Source organism: Taurulus bubalis (genome assembly GCF_910589615.1).
Source record: "Taurulus bubalis genome assembly, chromosome: 18".
In the NCBI taxonomy this organism is placed as follows: Eukaryota; Metazoa; Chordata; class Actinopteri; order Perciformes; family Cottidae; genus Taurulus; species Taurulus bubalis.
Window position 1 is genome coordinate 12784613 of NC_136606.1, and position 23339 is coordinate 12807951.

The window sequence follows — 23339 nt, forward strand, 5'->3', positions numbered from 1 at the left end:
ATAATTCTACTTTATGTCAGCCAAATTAATTGAAACATAGCCAGAAAACTGAAACAAACACAATTGATATAGTCCAGTGTAGTAGCTGATGCACTTACGTTAATAATTGATTTAGTCCTGTTTCTTCAACTGGTCATGGCCATGTGTGGGGGTAGGCAGGAGGAAGCATTGCTATTACTGAGGAGAGGTAAAAGGAGGTGTGACTAGTATCTACACACAGTACTTTTTTCTTCTCTTCTCTGCTAACTAGATTGTGAAGCTGAAAGGTGAGCAAGGGGGTGCTGACTCTAATTGCTTTTCTTTTGTTCATGTATGTTTCAAAGAAACATGTATTAGAATTTAGAATTTTCTCCAATATAGAATTTTTTAAGGATCATTTCAGATATTATTATACATAACAATTTGTGATTTCAAGATTACTGTTAAACTCGGTCTGCAGAGAATGAAAAAAAAAATCAATCTGGCAGAAAAAAGCAAAAGAAATAGCAACAGTGTCTGTCCTCCTCTTCTCAGTTCCAGGTGAGTCGACTGATTGAAGACGAGCTCCTGTGGATCCTAGTCATGGATGAAGAGTTGACGCCTCTGGACTGCCTGCTGCCCTCAGGTACTGCCTTTTCAAACACACGTTCCCTTGGCGCAAACACACATGCACGCAGTCAATCAAATGCACAGTGTCCATGCACACATGGCGTGTTCACCCACAAGCCACAAACCAGGGCCCAAACACAGATCTGTATGCGTCTGATCAAAACACAAACTTACTCACATCACTGTCACACTTGTCTTCCTCTCTCTGCTTCTCTCAGACACTCTGACACACACACACTTGGGGGAATTCAAACTCCAAAACAAATCACTGGTACTTTCATGACAACAATGTGTATATGTATGAGATGCACTTCCGTGTGTCTTTTTTGTTTGGCTGCGTGAATAATGAATGTTTATTGAAAGAGTGTCGGATGTGTTTGCTTGTAATGTTTGCTGTTTGAGGGGGCATAGTGATTATTGAAACATTTCTAAAAATAAATGATCTTGCTCCTGAATACAATCTCTGTGATCATATGAATTCACTTTGTTCAAACACAACCTTAGAAAAAACATGTTTAGTGTAGCAATTGACTGACATCTTTTCAGTAATACTAATTTCTCTTTTCCAAACGCACGTAGGTACATTTCTGTGGCAAGATTAATTTCCCTAAATGTTTTCTGTATATGTTGATGCTCTCAGAAGAAACTATCCATACGGTCTGAACCAGCCTCCCTGGAGACCTTAAGAAGAAGCTGGTTGTAGCTGCCTTTAACCACTGCGCTAAGGTCAAGGTTTATGTGAGCTCCCTGGTGGTGTGTGAGTGTGTAGGAGGGAAAGCTGCCCACGGGCAGGTTTTACCCGGAGCTATAAAGGTCAAGGGGATCGTACAGCAGTTTGGCTTGTAGAGACGCTTTTTGCAACCCTCAGAGCATGGCGCTCTGTGGGTCGTGGAGTATACTGCCAATTGGTAAGGTTACATTAACATGTTTTGGTAATTTACAACGCAAGCTATTTTTTTCCAATGTCCAGCCTAAATGTGCTCAAGAACTCATATCATCATCGGGTAGAGACAGCTAGCTCACGTTCCCTCGGATGCAGTGACATGAAATGTATCTTCTTTTTTTTAAACGAGAAAGTGATGTGGAAGGCAACCCTGCACCAGTAAATGCTCCCTAGTAGTGAGGAGATATGACTCTGAATGCATTCAATTTGAATTCATAAATTGTTTTGGTAGTTCAAGCTGACAGTGGAATAACAAATATTTACAGTCCAGTTTATTTTTCTCCTTATTTGTCATGCTATGTTTTCTTTTCTCATTTATTTAGTACGATGATCCTCTGGCGTTTAATAATAATCAGATAATGTGCCGCAAAGTAGCAAAGATTGAGAACCCCCGCTGTGTAGGAGACGGCAGGCACATGAGTTATATCCATCTCTTACTTCTTTATTGTGTTACAGCTCCTGTTATTCGTTATGTACGTGTCGCTTTTTGAGATGCATTTTATATAGAGATAATTTTGTGACTTACACAAAATACATTCCTGCCTTACATGCATGTACATTATAATAAAGGAGGCTGCCATTGGTTGAGCAGCGGCACTCTGTCCAAATAAAATTAGTTTTGCAGGGTTTTGACACTGGCCTGAAATATTGTCCACCCACAGAAAGATATAGATAGAGAATATGGGAGTGAAAAAACAACGTTCTGTCCCCAAAAGGCTCAGCAGGGTCTGAGCTTTTGCCTCCGTCGTGTTTCTTGGATTCAGCATACGGGCACCGATCAACCTTTTTCATAGACATGCAGTAAGCCCTCTGTAATTTGTGGGCTTTCATTCCTAATTATACTCCAGTAATTTGATGGAACCGCTTTCGTTTTACCTGTAACGTTTGAGACAGCTGAATAATCTTATATCGAGCTTTGCTCTACTTGAAAATGAAATATCCTGCCTGGACCTCTTGTCGTTTCTGTCTGCCCATTCACAGAGGGGAATGTGAAAAGAAATACACCACCAAACCAGAAAATGGGCCAACAACTTGTTTTAGAAATGTTCAGGTGATTTGATGAGCATTACATTCTCAAAAATAAAAAGATAAAAATAGCCTCCAAATATAATGCAGTTTATAATACATATATAATAATGAAGAAGGAAACATGTAATTTCTTTGATAATTTCTTTTATAAAAATTGGGGAAAAATATAATCAATAATCATTTTGGACATTGTGGACGTTTTCTCATTTGGATTGGATCCACATACAAGTATAAGCGTACCCGAGTTCTGGAAATCTGGCAACATTTTATATGAGACATGAACTTCACACCCACGACAATGACCTGCAGGCCATCCCCAAAAAGTGAGGAAAAAAAGATGTATAATACAGTGCTTTTGATTAAATATGACTATTTTACCCTTGGATTGTGTTGTCTTCCCTGACACAAAGTTCTGTTTTTACAGTTTCTGCCTATGATAATGTATTTCATATTTTATTAGGAAAACCTTTTTGTGGGCTTCAGAAAGTTTAGTTCCTTTTTTCAATTAAAAACGCCAAACATTCTCTGGTACCAGCTTCTCCAGTACAAAGATTGTCTGAATTTCTCTTTTTAAAAACATTGTTTTATACAATTGTAAACTCAATATTTTCAGATTGTGGACTGCTGGTCAGACAAAACAACAATGAGAAGACTATTTTCACTTGTAATGGACAGTTTTCCCTGAAAAATGAATAAAAACAAAAAAACAATGTGCAGATTAATCGGTAATTCAATAATCGTTAACTGCAGCCCCAGTACATCATTTGTCCCATTTTGATAAAATGAGTGAATGAATGAGTACCACTGGAGGAAAAGAGCCTAGTACTGCGCCCTGCATCATTTATTGAAGAAGCGTAGGTTGTATTCTGGTGCGTTGCGTCCTTTGTTTCTCTCTCCCTCTCTGTCTCCTATTGATTGCTGTTTGAAGGTTATAATCCTGCTGTTAGACTACTAAGGGCCGCTGTAATTGTGCCGTACATATGTTTGTATAAACTTGACATTCTCGCACACGTCTGTAATTTGCACAGAACAAGAACACCAGGAGTGGCGTTACCTTACACAGCTAAAAAAAATCAATAACACTCAAAGGCCAACATCAGTCAAGAGACACTCACTGCTGATAGGATGCTATCAGCAGTTTTGAAGCATGCATTGAAACAGATGTTTACTCAAACGCGCTAGCTAAGCATTACAGGCCACGCACCTGAGTTTGCTCTCTGTGCAAATCCAAGATGTATTCTAGAGATTTCTCAGGGAGTGCAAATAATGGATGCAGATCAGAACCAGATCAGAGCACACGCCTGATGATACAATTTCTTGATGAATCCGTCACTTTCTGATCCGAGGTAACATTTGTTCAAGATTCCCCGTGTCATTCACGTACACACTTTTTCCTCCATTAGATACATTTTGAAAAATGTCTATTGTTGCTTTAGTTTAATATCTTACAGGAAATGCTTATCTCGACGCGGTGGAGGATATAAAAACAGCCCCTGGGTGTCGGCTTTTTCAAATCCCGAGTGTGCAAAGTTAGGCTTTTTTAAATTTCATAATTTGAATTATAAATGCCTATTCCTGGAAGATCTGCGTGCTCGGTTATGCGCTTGGATTCTTTTTGTTTGTGTGTGGGTTTGTTGTCATTATGCTGTCTGGCACTTCCAAGGTGACATTTCTTTGAACAGAGTGCACAAAAGGCTGCACCCCTCCTTGTGTGTGTTTGTGTGACGAGGGGTTATCTGAAAAGTCACGGCTGGTTGGGTTTGTCTTTTGTTCTCTGTACACCTCCAGCCAATTAAGAGACAAGACTGACAAATCTACTCATTTTTCTCCTCCTCACCTACCCTTCCTTGTGTCCTCCTTTCGTTTCCTCCTCCTCTTCACCCTCTCTTTCTTTCCTCCTGCCTTTACCATACTCTACTGGGGTTGACTTTCTTATTGGAAATGACCTTCCACGGATGTGAACTTTTTAACAACATCAAGCGCGCTGCTGCAACAAAGTCACAAACCCAAAGACAATTTGTTCCTCCACACTTCCTCAGCATCGTCAAAATGCACTCTTTACACTTGAGGGTTTAACACCACAAAGGGAGCTTCATAGGACACAAGGTGATGCACATGTTGCAATGAGAATTTCATGAAACCTCAAGATATTGTTCTTCTTCCAGCTTAACCATTGCTTTCTCTGGCCTCCCACTGCATTGCTGATGTATTTTGAAATGTGTATTGGGAAAGATACAAAGCTTTAATAGATATGCCATGCAGTGCTGTTCCGAAACTGGTCTCCAGTTGAGAGGAATTTACATAAATACAGTTTAGCAGTGAGGGAAGAGGGCATTGTAATCACAGTGTTGCTTAAGCTTCCATATGGCATTTTGGCTTCGCTACAAAGGGCAAGTACTTTAAAAATGGATGAGAAATCAGTCATGAGGGCAGACATGAGTGAAAGATAAATGAGCATGCAGTGGAATGGCTAAGTGTTAAGGCGAGGGAAAGGCAGCTTGTGCTTCAGTCTGTGCTCCATTAAGGCTTTTCTAGCAGCTCTGTTTTTATTTTGTCAATGAATGCAGAGTTTTCCATCATATATTCTTTTCATCTCCTGCAGACAGAAGAAAGACAATTCTAACGTGTCCGGGGATCTGCGTGAGAAGCAGAGCGAAAGAAAAGAGGGATGGGGGGTTGAGAAAGGAAATGGATTTGTGAAACGATGCACCTTGGGAGAGAAACTTTGACAAAGACGCATGGAGGTACACTGAGAGGAAAATTATAAGCTGTGGAATGTCAAGTTGTGTTTGGTTGTGTGGTTTTTGAATGGGCTTCCCTGTGTTGCCATGTAGGTACCGCTGGCGTGTCATCAAGGTCAAACTATTCAAATGAGCATTGGTGAGATGTGTGTGTGTGTGCAGTTCTCCTTTAAAGACACCCAACAACAACTCCTATGAAGGACTTTGACTCTTGGCCCTTGTCCATGAATGATTGCATAATTTAGATAGACATCGCCTGTAGTCTCTCTACTACTTATGTTGTGTTATTTTCTGCGGCAAACAAACCACTCATTTGATGTGTGAGTGGGGAAACATTTTGAACTTTCAACCAACGTTCAACATCCTGACTTGTTTGGAATGGTTTCTGTTTTGATTGTTTTCCTGTCTACGTGATAATGAGCTCATTATCACGGCATTGTTTTAGTTTTGTTCTTTATTTAGCAGATTCTGTGCCATAAACAGCAGCCGCCATTCTGTATGAAATAGGCTTTTTTTTTTAAACAGGCATTATAATGATGTGCTGTGTTTTTGCAATGTGGATATTATGTTCCATCGTCTGAAGTGTCTCTACCTGATTGGTTTTGATTCATACGTCTCCCTTTTCCCCCTCTTGTGCAGGCATGCAGAGGATCTGTCTGATTATTCTGAACCAGCCTCTAAATAAAGACCACCTGCATATTCTCTGGAGTAAAGGTATAGCTCACACATCCCCGACACAAGCCTCTTTAAAATCACCTAGATCTCATCTGCATAGAGTTGCACTTGGCATTTATTCCCCTGTTGCTTTTTTGTGGGACTGTGCTCTCTGGACTGTGTAGCCTTCACTGTGCAATATCATGATTACTGCCATGTCATTGAAAATGCCCCCTCTTTGCCCTCATTTCCTGTGAGAAGTGTTTTAATTAAGTTAAAGATGACACAATTCTATTGCAGAAAACTTTCCTTCATGTTTCATTCGTAACTCCTGTGGCTGTAGGACCCGGGCAATTGATACAATTGAAAAACAATTATAATACTGTAGAACATTTGTAACATTTTCATTGCATTCACAGCTTGACTAGTCAGCATGATTTTGTTGCCCCTGAGACACTGAGTTTTTATTATCATGAATAAATGGCATAATGAGTTTTGAAGCTGAAATGTCAGTTGAAACAGCGTCATTTAACAGATAAACCTGAAATATATGTGATCAAATAGGAGCTATATTGCTACTTAAAAGTTACTTTATTTTTTATTATTTCCAAAGGTCATTCTTTCACAGCACTGAACCCTTTGCTTTACACTACACATTTTTATTCCTTCAAAAATCGCTGAAAGCACTCTTTTTGTAAGGTCTCAAGATAACAAGGATAGCACATCCATTCGGATTCATTCAAGTGTGTGTACATTCATTACAGATAATTGGTTGGTAAGTAATGTGAACACAGGCAGTGGTGGTGAGTGTCCACTCCACTCAGCGGGGGAGTGACAAGGTCGATATAAACAAACCCAGTGGACCCAAGACCCTTACACTGCATCAGAGTGGAAATGATCTAGTTAAGGGGTCACATACTGCCCATTTTGATCTCAAGTGGGCCGGACCAGTAAAATCATAGCATAATAACGCATACATAGCGACAATATTTCACTGTGTTTGAATCATTGGTGAAGCTTTTTGGATTATAACCCCTATTTTAAGGTCTTTCTACAACAAACTAGAAACATAAAGACCACAAATTCAGACATCATCTGCCTGGACTCTTTTCTGCAGATTCCCTAGCAGTTGGGCAATATGTTTAGTAATGTCAGTGGTCCAATTAATTGCGATTGTGGGTCAATGGTTAGCATGCCCGTCTTACGACCAGAGGATCAGTGGGTTGAGCCCAGGCGCAGCTATTTATTTATTTTTTTCCTGCAATTTTAACAATTATCCCGCGGGCCGGATCTAGTTAGTGGTATGAACACATAGGGCATACTCTATTGTCCTTTTCTGTGAAAAAGGGGAGAACATTTCAAGCAGGACAGGAGTCGTACATTCATATTCAAACGCTCATCACCCGTTGCATAATACAAACGGCAGCTTTGTAGTAACATTCATGACCTGGGGCATTTTGATGTTTATTGTCGACGGCAGGGAGGACTGTGTTCACTCTCTTTCACGTCAGCAACCTGCTGGTCACAATTGATCAAACAAGGAAGTCCCTTAGATTCCAACCATTTTTTTTTTGTAGTAACTAGAGGATGTAAATAACCATTTGATTTACTTCTGCTTCTTGAATACTCCAAGGTCTTTTTTTTAACAGAGTAAAAGACAAACATAAATGCATGCTCCAAAGGCTCATTGTTAAAAGATGAAATAAGAAAGTTTTTTGAAGGAAAGGGAAGCTCCAGACTCCCTGATGTGTTGCTCATGAGACACATTGGTGCATACTGGTTGTGTTACTTGGCTGTGATGTATTAAATATGCAAAGCTGACTTTGAGCCTTTAAACCAGACATTGTCATCTGAATCTGTATCCTACAACTGTGTTTGTCTTTTAAATCTGGTGGACTGATCAGAAACGGAGCGAAATGAACAAGAATAACTTAAGCCAAAATGCTGATTTTGTTAGGCACATAGTTGTTTTATCAAAGACGTAGTGGAGAGAAGTGGCCTGGATCACTGAGTCGCAACCGTTTTGATGCTGAGACTGTGAAGCAACAACAACAACAAAACCTGTCGGCAAACTAAATCATGACAAATGTTATACATGGAGTTATGCAATCAGGAAAAGTAAAGACACAAAGTAACTTTGAAGGCAAATGTGTGATTATATCAGATTAGATTATCAGATTGAATTTCAATTACTACAGTTTTTGATATTCTTATCAATTTAGAAATAACCCCAAGAGGCGCCTGAGATCTTTGCTTTTGTACTTAAGGACCTCTAGAAACATGTTTGACGGCATTCGACAACGCAGTTTCCTCATCTGATTTCACACCAAGGGTTGCCTGTTACCCCAAGATAAAGATCCTTTGGATTGTTAATTAAGTGAGAACAATCAAACATATTGAATTTAAAGGAAGAAAAACTTAGACAGTTCCTGAAGACTATATTGGTTAATGTTAAATTAAAATGGAAACGGTTCGTTGACCATGCCACTGATCAAAGTCCTACAGTGTGCTTCTAGAGTAAAGGCCAGTATTCTGTAGATCTGCACAGTACAATTGCTTTTCAGAAAATTGCAGTTATATTATTTGAACTGTATTCCAACACCAATTTGACAGTGCAAACAATATCCAACTTAAATTATGTGTTTGTTTTTATATGTAGAGATATTAGACTGGTAATAGAGTCTTCACGCCCTGTTGATTATAATTCACCCTCAACAGTGTTTGGAGATTGATATTTTTCATTTAATTTCCTTGTTTTCATATCCACAATGTGACCAGACCAGCAAAGTTTAACTGATGTGGTTATACTCCAGTGATTACATTTTACATTGGGGAGCGAATACAATTTCGTTGCTGATATTTTATTTTATTTATTTTTCTCATCCCAGTCAATACTTGCCTGTAGTTCAGGAACAAGAATCATAAGTAAAGCATTGCATCAAACCATCCACCTGCACCATTTTGTCACCGCTGTGAGGTAGAGAGACATGTCCGTGTTCTCTGACAGGGTGATGCAGCTTGTTAACGTCATATGACATTTGCTCCTTCTTATATAAGGCTATTTAATAAAGTTTCAGAGAGATGTTTGGTGGTTTCTTAAGCGCCACAAGCAATGCTGTGGTGTGGATTTCCGAAATTGGGAAGCTTCCTTGATCAGTTTTGCTCTTGGTAGTTTTGCACACGGGACTTGAAGAAGTTTTGACAGGATGATGATGATGATGAGGATGCATGAATGGCCGATCTAAGATCTCTTGCAGTGTGTTGGTAAACACACTTTTAGCAAGTTTATCATTCCTCACTTGATAGGCCATGTATTTTTAATGTTGTTTATGGGATTTGTGAGTGTGCGCATGAGCGTGTCTCAGCGTGTGTCACTCTCCAGATGGTTGTTCACCTGGAGGCATCGTAGCCAGGTCTCCACCCTCAGACAACTCGCACACACACACACACACACACACACACACACACACACACACACACACACACACACACACACACACACACACACACACACACACACACACACACACACACACAGACTCTCAGGTTCTCTGATGTGCTGCCCTTGGGCCCCGTCATCACCTGTGGGAGAGGTAGAGCAGCAGGGAGCAAAGGAGCCATACCAGCTGGGAGAGCGCAACACTGATCAAAGGGAATGCTCATTTACACGTGCCGAGTGTGATGTTGTGCACTGGGATCAAGCTGCTTATCTCACTCACGCACCCTCTCACTCATTTAGTCCATCAGTCACCCACTTGCTCATCTAGTCAGTCACCCACTCACCTGTTCATTCAGTCAATCAGTCACTCATTTACCTACTTACAGATCCTTCACTTACTTCCGTGTAACAACACAAACAAGCAAATCAATAAAGCAATCAGTGAATGTGTCTATCTGCAGGAGGAAGAAGAAAAAACACATACCTGTGCCTGATTTCATCATTTGTTGACGTGGAGCAGCTTTCTGAAGTTCAGGATTATGAAGATCACCCATCAGCCAGTCGAGTATCAGCCTTGCAATCAAGTCCGGTTGGGTGATTTATCAGCAGTGCGTTGACGTGCACAAACGCACTTCCCGAACTTTAGCATTTAAGCACACATGTCAGACAGCGTAAAGGTGCGTCGAGAATTCAAAGAGAGAAAGTCGTCCGCGAGGATTAAAGGATAAAGGTCGTCAGGCTGTTTGTGAAAACAAAAAATGAGTGAAAGAACCAGGGAAATGTTGCCCCGAGGAATAACAAAGAGTGGGACAGAGCGTAAGAATAAAGACTAACCGAGTGGAGCTCGAGAAAAAGAAAAAAATATATGTACTGTATATGTGCAGGAAATGAATTAAATTGTTGTAGAGAGCAGGCTGGATCTGGAGACAGGAAGACAAGTGGATGGGGAGAGGTGGACTGATAGATGAAGGGAGGGCATCAAGGCATCATAATAAGGATAATAATCTTTTCACCGCCCTCTGTGACCGTTTGCCCTCTCCTGTACAGCGCTAAAGCCCCAACCTGACAGGTATTAATCCTCACCACTAACCTCATCAATACTGGCCTGCTATAGAATATACGTATGTGTGTGTGTGTGTGTGTGTGTGTGTGTGTGTGTGTGTGTGTGTGTGTGTGTGTGTGTTTCTGTTTCTGCAAGAACATGCATCTTTCCTGCATCAAACTCCAGAGCAAAAATCACTGAAATGACAGGTTTAGTACTGTGTGTGTGGAAGTGCATTATTTCCTGCCCACCATATCTGTCATCCAGCAGAATGAGTGGCAGGAGGAGTTGGTTCTGCAGGGAGGGATTATTATGGCTAGTTAATTTACAAGGTCATCGCCACTTACTGCTCCTGCTGTCCCCCCTGAGCTCACAATATCACAGTCAGAATTCATAAGTCAGCTTTGGGCCTTTATGTGGTTTTTCTGTTGAGCTTGTTTGTTAGACTCATATGCTCTGAGGAGAAAGCGTTAGTTCAGCTGTTGACTCCACAATTGCGGCTCACTTCATACAGCCAGCAATTCATAGTTTTCAGTGGGAGAATGACAGTAGTTGTATTTGTCTGCGTGAATGAAGTGCAGATGGAGATAATCTTCCTCAAGTTCATTTCACCCACTTTTTTGCCATTTAGGCCTACTGTGATGAAGACAACTTTAATGTTGAGAGATCGAGAAAGACGGAGGCTCCCACAGGCATTTTCTTTACAATGAAGATTATCTTTTGAAGAAGTGTTTTGTGTGAATTTCGATTGTTGAAAATTGTGTCAGAAATGGCAATCTTAAAGCGGTAGAAGAAGCACACTTCTTGACTATTTGACACGCAAGCACAATAACAACTGAAGCTAGACACAAGGCAGCATGCTTTACTGTGACAGTTTAACCTATTGGGATATACAACTTATAGACAATTACTTATTACGATTAAACTGTATTGGATAAAACACGTGTCCAAGTAGTGATGAACAAACTAATGTCAGTCTGGTGAATTACTACTGGTCGTGCTATGGAGAAATATTTGTACTTACCCTATGTGCCCTTTTTGTTTGTATTGCACACCTGCATGAGTGTCATGCTGTTCCACCGATTGACAGCTGGTGTAAACCAAGTGTACAAGTGTAGTAATGCCGACATTAGCAGAGGCAGTTTGTATGTCATGACTGTAAATGCTGTGGGAAATCCTGGCATCAAGTAAATGTAATGATAAATTAACAGTGTGAAATTATTTCAAAAGACGTTTTGATGTAAACAAGATATTGAAAAACGATCCCTCATTGATATTTATGAGATCTGCTTTCATACTCGAAGGGACCTTGCTTATCATAGCAAGCCGACGTCTCCTTATGATGAAATGCAGATTGTGGTTTGCCCGATGCCTCTTTTTTTTATTACACCACAGTTTGAAAGCAGCTGTAGATTCTGAATGAATATATGGCAACAATATGGTGATAAAATGCATATAATGGGAAATGATACAAATGTCAGATAGTATTTGAAAGGTTGTTATGATGTTGGTACTTGAAAGCCGCACTTTGTAGAATCTCTTCAAACCTCTTCAATGTACTGTGTGTGTGTGTGTGTGTGTGTGTGTGTGTGTGTGTGTGTGTGTGTGTGTGTGTGTGTGTGTGTGTGTGTGTGTGTGTGTGTGTGTGTCTTTTAATCGCATGCCGTGCAAACAGAGCTGAGTAAATGATTGACAGATAGAAGTAACTGTACTAGAACCATAAGTCTGAAAGTGTGTGTGTGTGTGTGTACACAGATAATGACTGATATCTTCACAGTCTGGCACCAGCCGCCTTAAAAAAGAGTTTCTCTGTTTGAAAAGTTTCTCAGCCTTTGCACTCTGTCAGAGATAATGAGTCATTTACATTCCAATCATTTCTTGACGTGAGACGTCGACAGCAGGTGGTGAGGGTTGTGAATAAAGCACTGCCTTGAGTGTCTTTTTTACATCAATGCAAATTTGTCTTCATTCTCCCACTTTTTAAGCACTCCAGACAAAGGAAGTCAGATTGAGAATGTGGATTTACAGTATGTAGGTGAGCCTATATTTTTAGTACTGCGGTTTCTCGTTTTTACAGTGTACACCCTGGAGAACAGAATTGTAAACTTTAATATTTAATTAATGTCTGTGATGTGCAGCAATCAGTTTACAAGTCGAAAATGATTTATAGTATATCCTATTGTATTACTCTACGGTTTTTGTTCAACCAAACAAATGACATGCGTGAAGGTATATGCACACTAAAAGATGGGTTTGAGGAAAGAAAGCCGATGAGACAGAAATTTTGTGTACAACAGTTGCCCATCGCCTCTTTTGTGCAGACTTTAGTTAGTTTTGAACTCGATTCAAGTAGAAAACGACAGCTGATACTTTGACGTTTTTCGCCTGTGTGCAACACGAGAGCCCCGAACTCTTAAAAGAAATAGGCCGCCTGTTCAATTTAAATAGAATAGTGGCCATGAAAGAGCATACATTTGCAAATAGTTTGCATCTAATTTAGTGCAACTTGAATACCATTTTAAGAATGGGAAATAACCACCTAATTTGACTGTTTTTAAAATCAGAAAAGATAAGTGCTCTTTCACTTACTTTGCCTTTAAAGGGTCAAATCCAATTTACTTGTCTGTGTCGTGTGTCATTTGTTATATTTTATATGGCAGAAAAGTAGTTTTCTTTTAAAAACTAATTTGGACCTGCAGTGGTAGATGTAATACCAAGGTTTGTGTTTAACAAAAGCCTTGGTATTACTGATGCTGGTGTCCAATCTCGTGCTGTGTTTAAATTGCACATTGTTGTTATATTTTTCCCTTTTTTGTAAATTGGTTCTTGTGCATTCAGCGCTCTGATGTCAGACGTATAAAGAAACAGAACATTCATCTTTGGTTATGTTCACACTTCAAGCCTACGAACTCGATTCTGATTCATTGCTCGGATCAGACCTTTTATTTTCTTTGGCCGAAGATAAGGAAAACAAGAGCTTTTCTTGATAATTCCTTTGAAAATGCTTACACCCTGTGCAACTTGCACTCATAGATGGCCGGTCACATTTCCTCATACCTCTGTTCATCCACCGTGAGCTCACCTCTACTGTGGTACTACTACACCAGTTGGAACTGGGTCACAGTAACTTAGTCATATAAGGGCAGGAATGTGTCTCCAGTGAATGTAAGGTGTACTATTTATCTACAACAAATTACCTTCAGTTACACAGGCTGAAGTATCTCCCCGTCTATCTTTCTGCAGCTCTCTTGAGGGCATGTGCTGATGGAGCTGCCAATCACCTTTACAACACCACCGCTGGAGACAGAGACGGGTGAGTCTGCCTTGTGTTCACATTTGCATTTCTTAATTTGTGTTTTCATTTATGTCTTCCTCTGTGCATGCATCTGATTGGTCACGTTTGGGAGAAAGAGGATTACATTGACAATGCTATTGAGTAAAAACTATTCAATAGCATTGTGTTTGTGCATTCAGCAACTCTGTGTCTGGATGCATTTTTTCGTGTGTGTGTTTCAGGTGAGAAAATGCAGCCTGCTTGTGTAATAACATTGTGTGTCTGTTTCTGATAAAGTACTGTATGTTCTGCAACCGTGTGTGCGTGCGTGTGTGCGCGTGTGTGCGCGTGTGTGCGCGTGTATGCGCGTGTGTGTGGCTAATGGAGGACTGCTGTCAGGACAGAGATGGATCTGGGGTTCACTGTGTCCCGGAAGTGTTGAGGCTTTCACATTAACACGCCGAGTGTGAGCATGGGTGTGTATTTTGTCAGGGTGTGAATGCGATGCCATGTGTGTCTGTGTTTGTTTCCCTACGTGCCTCCTGTTGCAAATAGATCGTGGTAACAACCATTTTAGGTTGTCGACATCTGAGGTGAGGACACATTTGCAAAGGGGTGTCATTTAGGCTCATTCACACCTATTTAGTGGGCCAACTTCTCCTTGTCAGTTTAAAGCTGAACTCCTTTATGTTTTACAGCTGATTTAGTCTCATAAAGTGAGTGTGTATGTCAGCTGTGCAGATCTACTAAAAACAGTACATTTACTGTGTTCAGAGGCTCTGCATGATTTGCTATCAATCACACATGTTTGCCGAGTCAAACGGGCCATGTTGTTAAAGTCAAAACCATTTATTGGAACACCACCACTTGAGGAAATGGCACAATGATGCTCACTTTATCGGATTTACTGCATACCAACAACTGCTTTATACAACAATATAGGATGCTCAATCAACAGCAATTGGTCTCCAAAAGGAACTGATGCTTTGAGATGGAAAATAATTTGCACAGTTAATGTTATAATTAAATGTAAGATTAGATTTAACTCTGCACGTACGAAGAGTTAAGGCAGGAGTGTCAAACTCATGTTAGTGAAGGGGCCGCATGCTGCCCAATTTGATCTCAAGTGGGCCGGACCAGTAAAATCACAGCATATTAACGCATACATAATGACAATATTTCTCTATGTTTAAATCATTGGTGAAGGTTTTTGGATGATAAACCCTATTTTAAGGTATTTTTACAATAAACTAGAAACATAAAGACCAAAAATTCAGACATCAGCCCTCTGTTTACCTGCCTGGGCTCTCCTCTGCAGATTCCCTCGCAGTTGAGCAATATTTATAGTAATGTCAGTGGTCTAATGAATTCTGACTCTGGGTCATGTATAGCGTGCCCTAGGGCTGGGCGGTATGGCCAAAAATTCATATCACGGTATTTTGTAAGATTCTAGCGGTTTCACTGTATATCACGGCATTTTTTTTTCCAAATAAACACATTAATTTATTGACGTCGAAAAGGACCGTCACCGCCATCGTTATTCACCACTCGCTCGCAACTGGCCAGCAGCTGTTTTGATTGGTACATAGGGTGCTAATCTGGAGGGATTTAGGACCCAGGGGAATACCTTGATACTAGTGGCGCATGCGCGGCCGTAACGACTATTGTCATTCTTCAGCCGGCAGCAACATTTAATGTTTACAGTCACAGATACGTTTACAGCGGTCTGAGCTACTTACGTCTCACGGATATAAGTTGACTCAGGGTGTGCAAGACATGACATCGCCAAAAGGCATGATGGGTAAAGCCCGCCCACTGTGCTGCACAGGAAAAGACTTCTTCCTTCACAAGAAAAGTCTTCCTGTGTGGGCGGTGCCATTTACCCAGCATGCCTTTTGGCGATGTCATTTTTTGCACACCCTGAGTCAAAGGAGTTAACATGAGACATAAGTAGCTCGGTCCGCTGCTCCTTCAGCTTCAACCTGTGAACATTAAATGTTGCTGCTGCCAAACAGTGGCGACCGGTATGACGGTATGTGAACAATTCATACCGTATGCACAACTGAGACTGGTATACCGGTTGCACAGCCCTAGGGTGCCCGTATTTCAATCAGTGGTTTGAGACCCAGCTCAGCTTTCTTTCATTTTTTCTGCAATTTTAACAATAATCCCGCGGGCCGGATATGGCCCGCGGGTCGTATGTTTGACACCCCTGAGTTAAGGTTTTTGTTGGAGACAAGGTCCTCACTAGTACATTACAACAAACCTGTATGTGTGTTGTGTGTCTGCGAGCATGTACATGTATTTATTTATTTTCAAAATAAAACCAGTCATGTTTCTCAGTCTGAGAGTGTGAGCTTGTTTGGCCTGCTGGCAGAGTCTGCTTGTTACACAGCGTATTCATTTTCTTACCCTCCAGTTCTGAGTGCTGTCAGCAGCCTGTGCAGTGGAGTTGACAGCCAGGCCTCCCTTATAGCCCCATTGCTCCCAACACAAACTGCAGCTGTACGGAAAAGTTATACGTTATACAGGGAGGGTTTGGATACCGGAGGAAGGGGAGGAGGGAAAAAAAATAAGCGGATGTTTATGGAGGTGATGCGTAAATCAATCACCAGCATGTTTAGATGTGTTTAACCCACATTACCATAAGTAATGGACTACAGAAAGGAGGAGATGCAAGTGATCAATCAAAGCCAGGCGTTATGAGTACCAGCAGCAACACAGACAACAGCAGCATGCAATATAATAGAGGTATAAGAGAGATGCAGTAGAAGAACAAGGATACTAAAGATTATCAAAAATTACAATGAGATTGCTCGATACATAATATATTGAAACCAAGGTAAAGATGTAATGGAACAGAGTTGTGCCTGTGTCTATTTGTGTTATTGTGTGTGTGTGTGGGTTTCCAAATGAAACCAGTACTGGGACATTTTATTTTTCCTCCACAGATATCACAGTTGAAAACTTCAGTTAAAAAAAAAATCATAAGTGGGATATTTTGTTTGTCGGATACATGCAGAGCAGTGTGTAGAGCAGTCCCACGTCTGAGCTGGAGCTGACACATCAACAGACTCATGAAAGGATCAGTCCCCCCCTCCCCAAAAAAACATCTGCAAGTTTATGCTGACACATTGTGCTTCCTCACTGCAGGTTAACACGTCGGCTTTGGAGATCCAATTTTAAAAAGAGAACCCAGCTAAAGTGCTTCACAGTGTGCGTGCTGACATTATGCTAGTGGAGATTTAAATTATGTCTGATTTGTGGAGGAAAATCAAGACATTTCATTTGCCTTTAGGGAAACTGTGCCTGACGTTGGCTTTTTTGGAGGACAAACCAAAATTGAAATTTGTAGCATTACAATCTTTTTAAAGATTTTCTTTTGAAACGTAAATGATGGCAAACCCCCCTGACAAAAGTGATAGCCTTTCAATGACCCGTGAATGTGTGTTTCCGTGAGAAAATAAATAATCTGAACGCGGACAACAAATGAATGGCGTTGACAAAGTTTCCGGTCAGCCTCGACAGCGTCCTGCTCTGCCGCAGGAACAAAGTGGGTGGACGGCCTCCCACTGTTAGAAGACAAGTCATTTTCTGTCAAAATAGGCTTAATGGTAGTCATTAAGCCGTTAAGGATGGAGAGAGGAGGGGGCACGTCAGGCTAAGGCTTTCTGTCTCTCGTGATGAGTGACGTCAAGGATTCAACTTCCCTTTGTGGGGCGGTCGAAGACAAATGAAGCATATTTACATTTTCATTCAAAGTCAAGATGAAACTTGAATTGTATCAAATCGCTATGCATCTTTTTTTAGATCAGTGATCTCTCTCACAGACACACACACACACCCCATATGATTTTGTTATTCTCACATTTTCTTCTCATCTCTGTTGACTTTTATGTATGCTCCTGTTTCCCACTGTTTCTTTACTCTGTAATGTGTTCTTTGATGATACACAGTACATGGCTGATGTGTGTGCACCTGCTCTCTCTGTTCAAGTTGCTCAGTTATTATAAATTATTGTCATTAATTTGTTCTTTTCCCAGTACTGATTCTAAAGTACTACTATTACATACTTGCATGAAATTGCTCAAAGTCCCATTATTGTTCCTGAATAAGGGTTGCTCATCCAATCATGCTTTGTCTCTCTAGATTTAATGGCTTTTACTTTGCCTTTCCCTCTTCCTTTATTATCCTTCATTTTTGTATTGTTAGCACCAGACAAGAAGCATTGACATGCATGCATATATTCACATGTTTTGCACTTTTAATCACAGACCTCTCTAGTTTGAGGTTGGCAAACAGGCACAATCAGCGAACCAAAAATCCAAATCCAACAAAAGCCATTTAGATCAAAAGATCATTTAGTATAGGCTAGGACTCCTAGGTACCAGGAGTAGCTGGGGTTCAGGTGAATGTGGGTCTCGACAAGGTTTTGGGGAATTTGAAGACTGCACTGATCTAAAGTAAAGTTTTGTTTAGCTTTTCTATTATGTGTTTAGTTTGGACATTAATGTTATGTGACATTACGTCATGGTTTCTCCCTTTTTTGTCATTAGCCTCGCACAAGGACACGGCCCTCTCTACAGGTAGTGGTTGAATAGCTGCTCATACTATAACTTGTGCTCTATGCATATTATCAGGAAGGGATTTCATTCCATCAATATAACTGTCATCAGTCAAAGGAATGCACTAATATAGCTTTCATTGGGGCTTTTTCCTTGGCGTTGAGACCGCCTGGTGCTCATGTATCCTGATCTTCCTTATTTCTAAATGGAAATAGCATTTGGTCTAATTTGTGCATCTAATCAAATCCTCTTGAGAGGATAAGAAGTCGAGATGGGTGAACGGGGAGGGGTGTGTGGGACGAGGCAATTGTCCACAAGCAGAGTGTTGTGTGTGTGTGTGTGTGTGTGTGTGTGTGTGTGTGTGTGTGTGTGTGTGTGTGTGTGTGTGTGTGTGCGCGTGTGCGTGCGTGCACGGATCTAAGAGTGTTTGCCTCAGCATGTGTATATGTGGAAGAGATTTTCAGAGCATTGTTGTGTCGGCATATGATTGTGTTTGCGTTTTGGTTCAGAGAAGATAATGCTGTTGCTAAGCAAATGAAATTGTCAAGCGCAGGACTACTTATTTTAGAAGACTTTATGGCAGAGATATATCCGGCAGTCGCTCTCTATTTGTCTGTCATTTCATCTTTCCTCATTCCCATCTCACGCCTTCTATTCTCTATGCTCACCAGACAGACCAATGGCTCTGTGGGTGATGATGGTATTTTAATTAGGTCAGTGGTTCGGACCCAGTGTGGGTTGACTTAATATGCATATGGGTTAGCAAAGATGTCTGAGGCTGATATGTTTATATCTGTTTAGCATAGATTTAATAGGGTTTTACATGTATCCAACTCATTTTATAATCCATTCAAAGCTCCCTACAAATATGCTGTAGTCAAATAATTGCATGTCTAACTGCTGGACTTAAAAACAGGGGCACAGTCCAGCAATTAAGAGGATTACATTGCAAATGAAACCCGGGCAGGGGGTTTGAGAGACTCGGGGATCAGCTGATGACTGTTAAGAAAGGACTTCATTCTCCTAATTGCTCTCAGTGCTGTTACAATTTTATATTTATTTTTTCATTTCACACTTAGCATGAATCAGTCAATATGCTGTCATTTTACAAATGGGTACCTTGTTTAATTTATGATGTCTTTGTTGCACCTTCAGTAGGTTTTGTATGAAATGTCACCTGCAGTCTTTTCTGTTAGCAATGCTCCAATTCTTAATCTTCTGTAATTAACTGCTATTATTTTTTTTTTGTTCTTCATAATCATTTCATCTTTTGTCAAGAAGCTCACAGCCAAGCTAGTTTTCTTCAGTTTTCTAAGCCCAAATATTCTCCCTCTACACTTGATATGTTTTTCTGCTCCAAGTGAGGTTTGTCTATTCTAGACTGATTGAAAAGTCCCCCCTGTGTTTATTGCTCTGTGTTGGAAATAGACCTGCTGAGAAGAGCTGATGAGCATGGGGAACTGGGCCTTCCGTTTCAAAGTGAAGGCTTTGCACTTTTGATCTTGAATAAGTCTGTCTTGTAACAATTAAGATTAATTACAATTACCCCCCCATCATCTCGAGTCCGATGAGTCATTCTGAGAGTTAAAAAAGTGTGTGTGTGTGTGTGTGTGTGTGTGTGTGTGTGTGTGTGTGTGTGTGTGTGTGTGTGTGTGTGTGTGTGTGTGTGTGTGTGTGTGTGTGTGTTTAGGGCATAAGGAGTTATGAAAATGTCTGCTTATTAGTCTGACAGCCTATGGCCGTCAAGGTGATTAACTTTGGGATTAATCCAAAATCCCAGGATCATTGTTGCTTGAACAAGCTACTACAAACACACACGACCTACATGTTTCCACATTCATATATGCATCCAACCATTGGCAATTTAATAGCCTTTTTTTAAGTGTTTCAAATTAACATAAGCATGGTAAACATATACCAGCATGCAGGCGAGCTCACATGTGCCTTGAGGTCTTTCTAATTAGTCTTTGTTGCAGGGAGATAATAAACTGTCTGTCCTGCTTCATCATTATCTCCAGCAAGTACACCTCACATCTACACACCAACAATTCCTCGTTTAAGTAGGTCATCTGTTAGTATCTCATGACCATAACAAACATAATGAAGTTAACTTAAATCAAGTTGATACAACTTAAACTACTGTTTTTTGTTTCTTTTAAAATATATCCTGATGGTTTCTAAACTTAATTCTGACATTGGGAGAGACATAATGCTGTCGGGCAAACATCTTCCATCCAACCGCAACCTTCCCCGAGAGGTTTTGTGCTACTTCTAACTTTTTCTTCTGACAGAGGACTGTCAAATTTACTTGTCATTTGTCCAGAGTTCATTTGGGAATTTGTCACTTTGTGTCTGTGCCTTAGTTTATCAGTAGTCCCATTAGTCAGAGAGCAGAACGTGTCAAAGTGCCTTGCTTTCAGCTTGTTATTGTCGTTAATTATGTCACCCAAAATAATCCCTGCAACCCTTTCACTGGGCTTGTTCTTCTGATTGGGAGATGAGAGGAGTAATCAGAGCTGTATCTCCTTAAGTACTGAAAGATGAGAGAAGGGAGAAGAGTGTCCATGGCTGTGATTCAGGAGATGTTTAAAGATATAAGGGAGCAAGATAATACAAATTAAACATTCTGTTGTAGTTAAGTGGTCATATGATAGAATGGTCAGGCTTAATTTGATGGAAACCAATACAGGATGTATAAGAGAGTGGAAGCGATTGTTTTTAATCTAAATGAAGTGGTTCGGATGACGGAAATTACCTCGGTTACATAGAAAAGTAAGTATTGCGGAGCAAAAATGAGACGAGATCACGAGACGGTTCCCAAGGCAGCTTGGAAAGGAGGAGGCAGGCAAAGAGGAAGCAGAGAGAGGGGCACACGTAAACACAGGCAAAGGTCACACAGCCACCCGGTACTCAGACAAACTGGCGGTAAAATGCTCTATTTCCTATCCAAATTAAAGTGTCAGTTAATATTAATGTGGAAGTGAAGACTGTCAGACACAGCGCGCAGACACACAAACACACACACACACACACACAGCATTTACGCTGCACGCACACGCACACAAATACAGAATTTAGAACCTCGTCTGGTCAATTACTATCAGCCGATGGAGTCACACACACAGGTCACAACAGGATGTGTTTGTGCGTGCGTGTGTGTGTGTGTGTGTGTGTGTGTGTGTGTGTGTGTGTGTGTGTGTGTGTGTGTGTGTGTGTGTGTGCGTGTGTAAAGCCCTGATCAGGCGCAGTGCCACGTCTCGTCCCATCTGTCACATGAAGGTTATTTTTAAATAGAGATGCAATTGTGACTTCCTGCATTATAACAAGTGTGCATGTGCCTGTGTGTACTTTCTTATTTGCAGATGTTTGTGCAAAGTGTGTGCATGTGTACACTTTAGTACATGTGAATGTATTTATTTGGACAAGGGAAGTTTTTACCTGGATCGCATTTTGTTGTCCAGAGTGAGTTGTGCTTGATTGATTTTGTGTGTGTGTGTGTGTGTGTGTGTGTGTGTGTGTGTGTGAGTGTGAGAGAGAGACTGGAGATTGGATACAATTGTTGTTCTGTTTGTCTTGCTGTATCGTTTTGGTGTGAATGGGAACACTGAGTAGGGAGGGAGGGAATAATCCCTCTGTATCTCTTTCTTCAACCGACCGGAACATCGCTCTCGCCTCTTGCTGAGGAGCACACACACACGCACACACACGCACACACAAACAAATGCACCACCCAACCAACCATGAAATCGTAATGTCAGACCTGTTAATGCCTCTAGATAGCGGCAACCGCATCCCTTCGTGGTCCTGCTTCTTACACATAAACACACACACACACATAAATGGAATAAACAGAGAGCTATCTGTCTCTTTCTGACAGGAAGGTTCCACTCAGTAGTGGCTATATGATTTTTGGTTGTTTTCATTGATATCTGCTAGAGACCTTGTTAATTCTACACCTTGGGAATGCAGGCTGCCTCAAAAGACAGTTGTATTTGTATGAATAAAATACAGTGTGTTATTTGTTTTCAGAATGCAACACCCGCATGCACGTATATTCCCAAACCTCCAGCCCAGTTTAGTTTTCTGTTGTAATCCTCTTAATTGCATGTATTAACATAGAATTTCTGCCAGGTTTATGAAGTCAACAACTAATATTCTGTCTGACTTCATTTTGGGATCATAGTGCCTGTTTTCTGAGAGGCATTTCTGGTCATAAACCATGGGGAAGTAGGGCTGTGTGAATTCATTTTCATGCCAATAAATGTAATTTTTTTATAATCGGTTGTACAAAAAATGTGCATCTACAGTGGCCTTACATGAGCAAGCAACAATTATTCAAACCGAGCAGTTCAGTGTTCCTACCACCATGAAAGTTAAATTACATTTGTGTCATGTATACTAACTGTGAAATAATTGTCAATATTAATATGCTGTACTCTTTCGGCTCATTACTTATTACTAATGTATTTTCTAGTAATTTAAAATCGCAGAAACATGCACTAATAAACAAAGCTTAACTCTTAAATGTTGATATAGAGATACCGGTGCATAATCAGGAAGATAGACAGAAGATCTATAGAGACATAAAGTCTATACGAAAATCAGCTTTTAACTCATTTGACCCTTGACAAAAATGTATTTTTCAAACCAGAAACATCATAGAACCGGACTTAATATGATATTGGCTTATAGTAATGTGGTTATTAGTACTGTTGACTGTCACTGTTGCTTCAAAACCTGAAGTATTCTGCAGCACACATGTCTGTAGTGTTTTTACTCCTTTGTCCTCGAACACATATCAGCAGTCCATATAAATAGACCTATTCCTAAAAACAGACACGTGGACTTTTTGTATTAACTTACTTCACCATTTACTCCTACGGTATGTTGCGTTGATTGAGCACATGTTTCACATCAAATAAAATTGCACTGTGACCTGTCGTAATCAAACCGATTCTCGGCTCTAATGGAGAAAGTAGTCACTCAGTGTAATGGAACCGGCCAATATCTGACAAACACCAGGTACATCATGCTCTGTTTATTTGTGTGTGTGCGAGCTAGAGA

At 40.5% G+C, this 23339-nt stretch overlaps 1 protein-coding gene across 1 annotated transcript in view; it reads left to right on the plus strand.

Moving 5' to 3' along the window:
* The first annotated feature begins 546 nt into the window (after window positions 1-546).
* tpk1 (thiamin pyrophosphokinase 1) overlaps window positions 547-23339 on the plus strand; it is a 56768-nt gene continuing 33975 nt past the window's right edge. The window contains exons 1-3 of the mRNA XM_079234596.1: window positions 547-604; window positions 5941-6015; window positions 13680-13749. Coding sequence (XP_079090722.1) covers window positions 562-604; window positions 5941-6015; window positions 13680-13749 — 188 coding nt within the window. The 5' untranslated portion in view covers window positions 547-561. The remainder of the gene's footprint in view (window positions 605-5940; window positions 6016-13679; window positions 13750-23339) is intronic.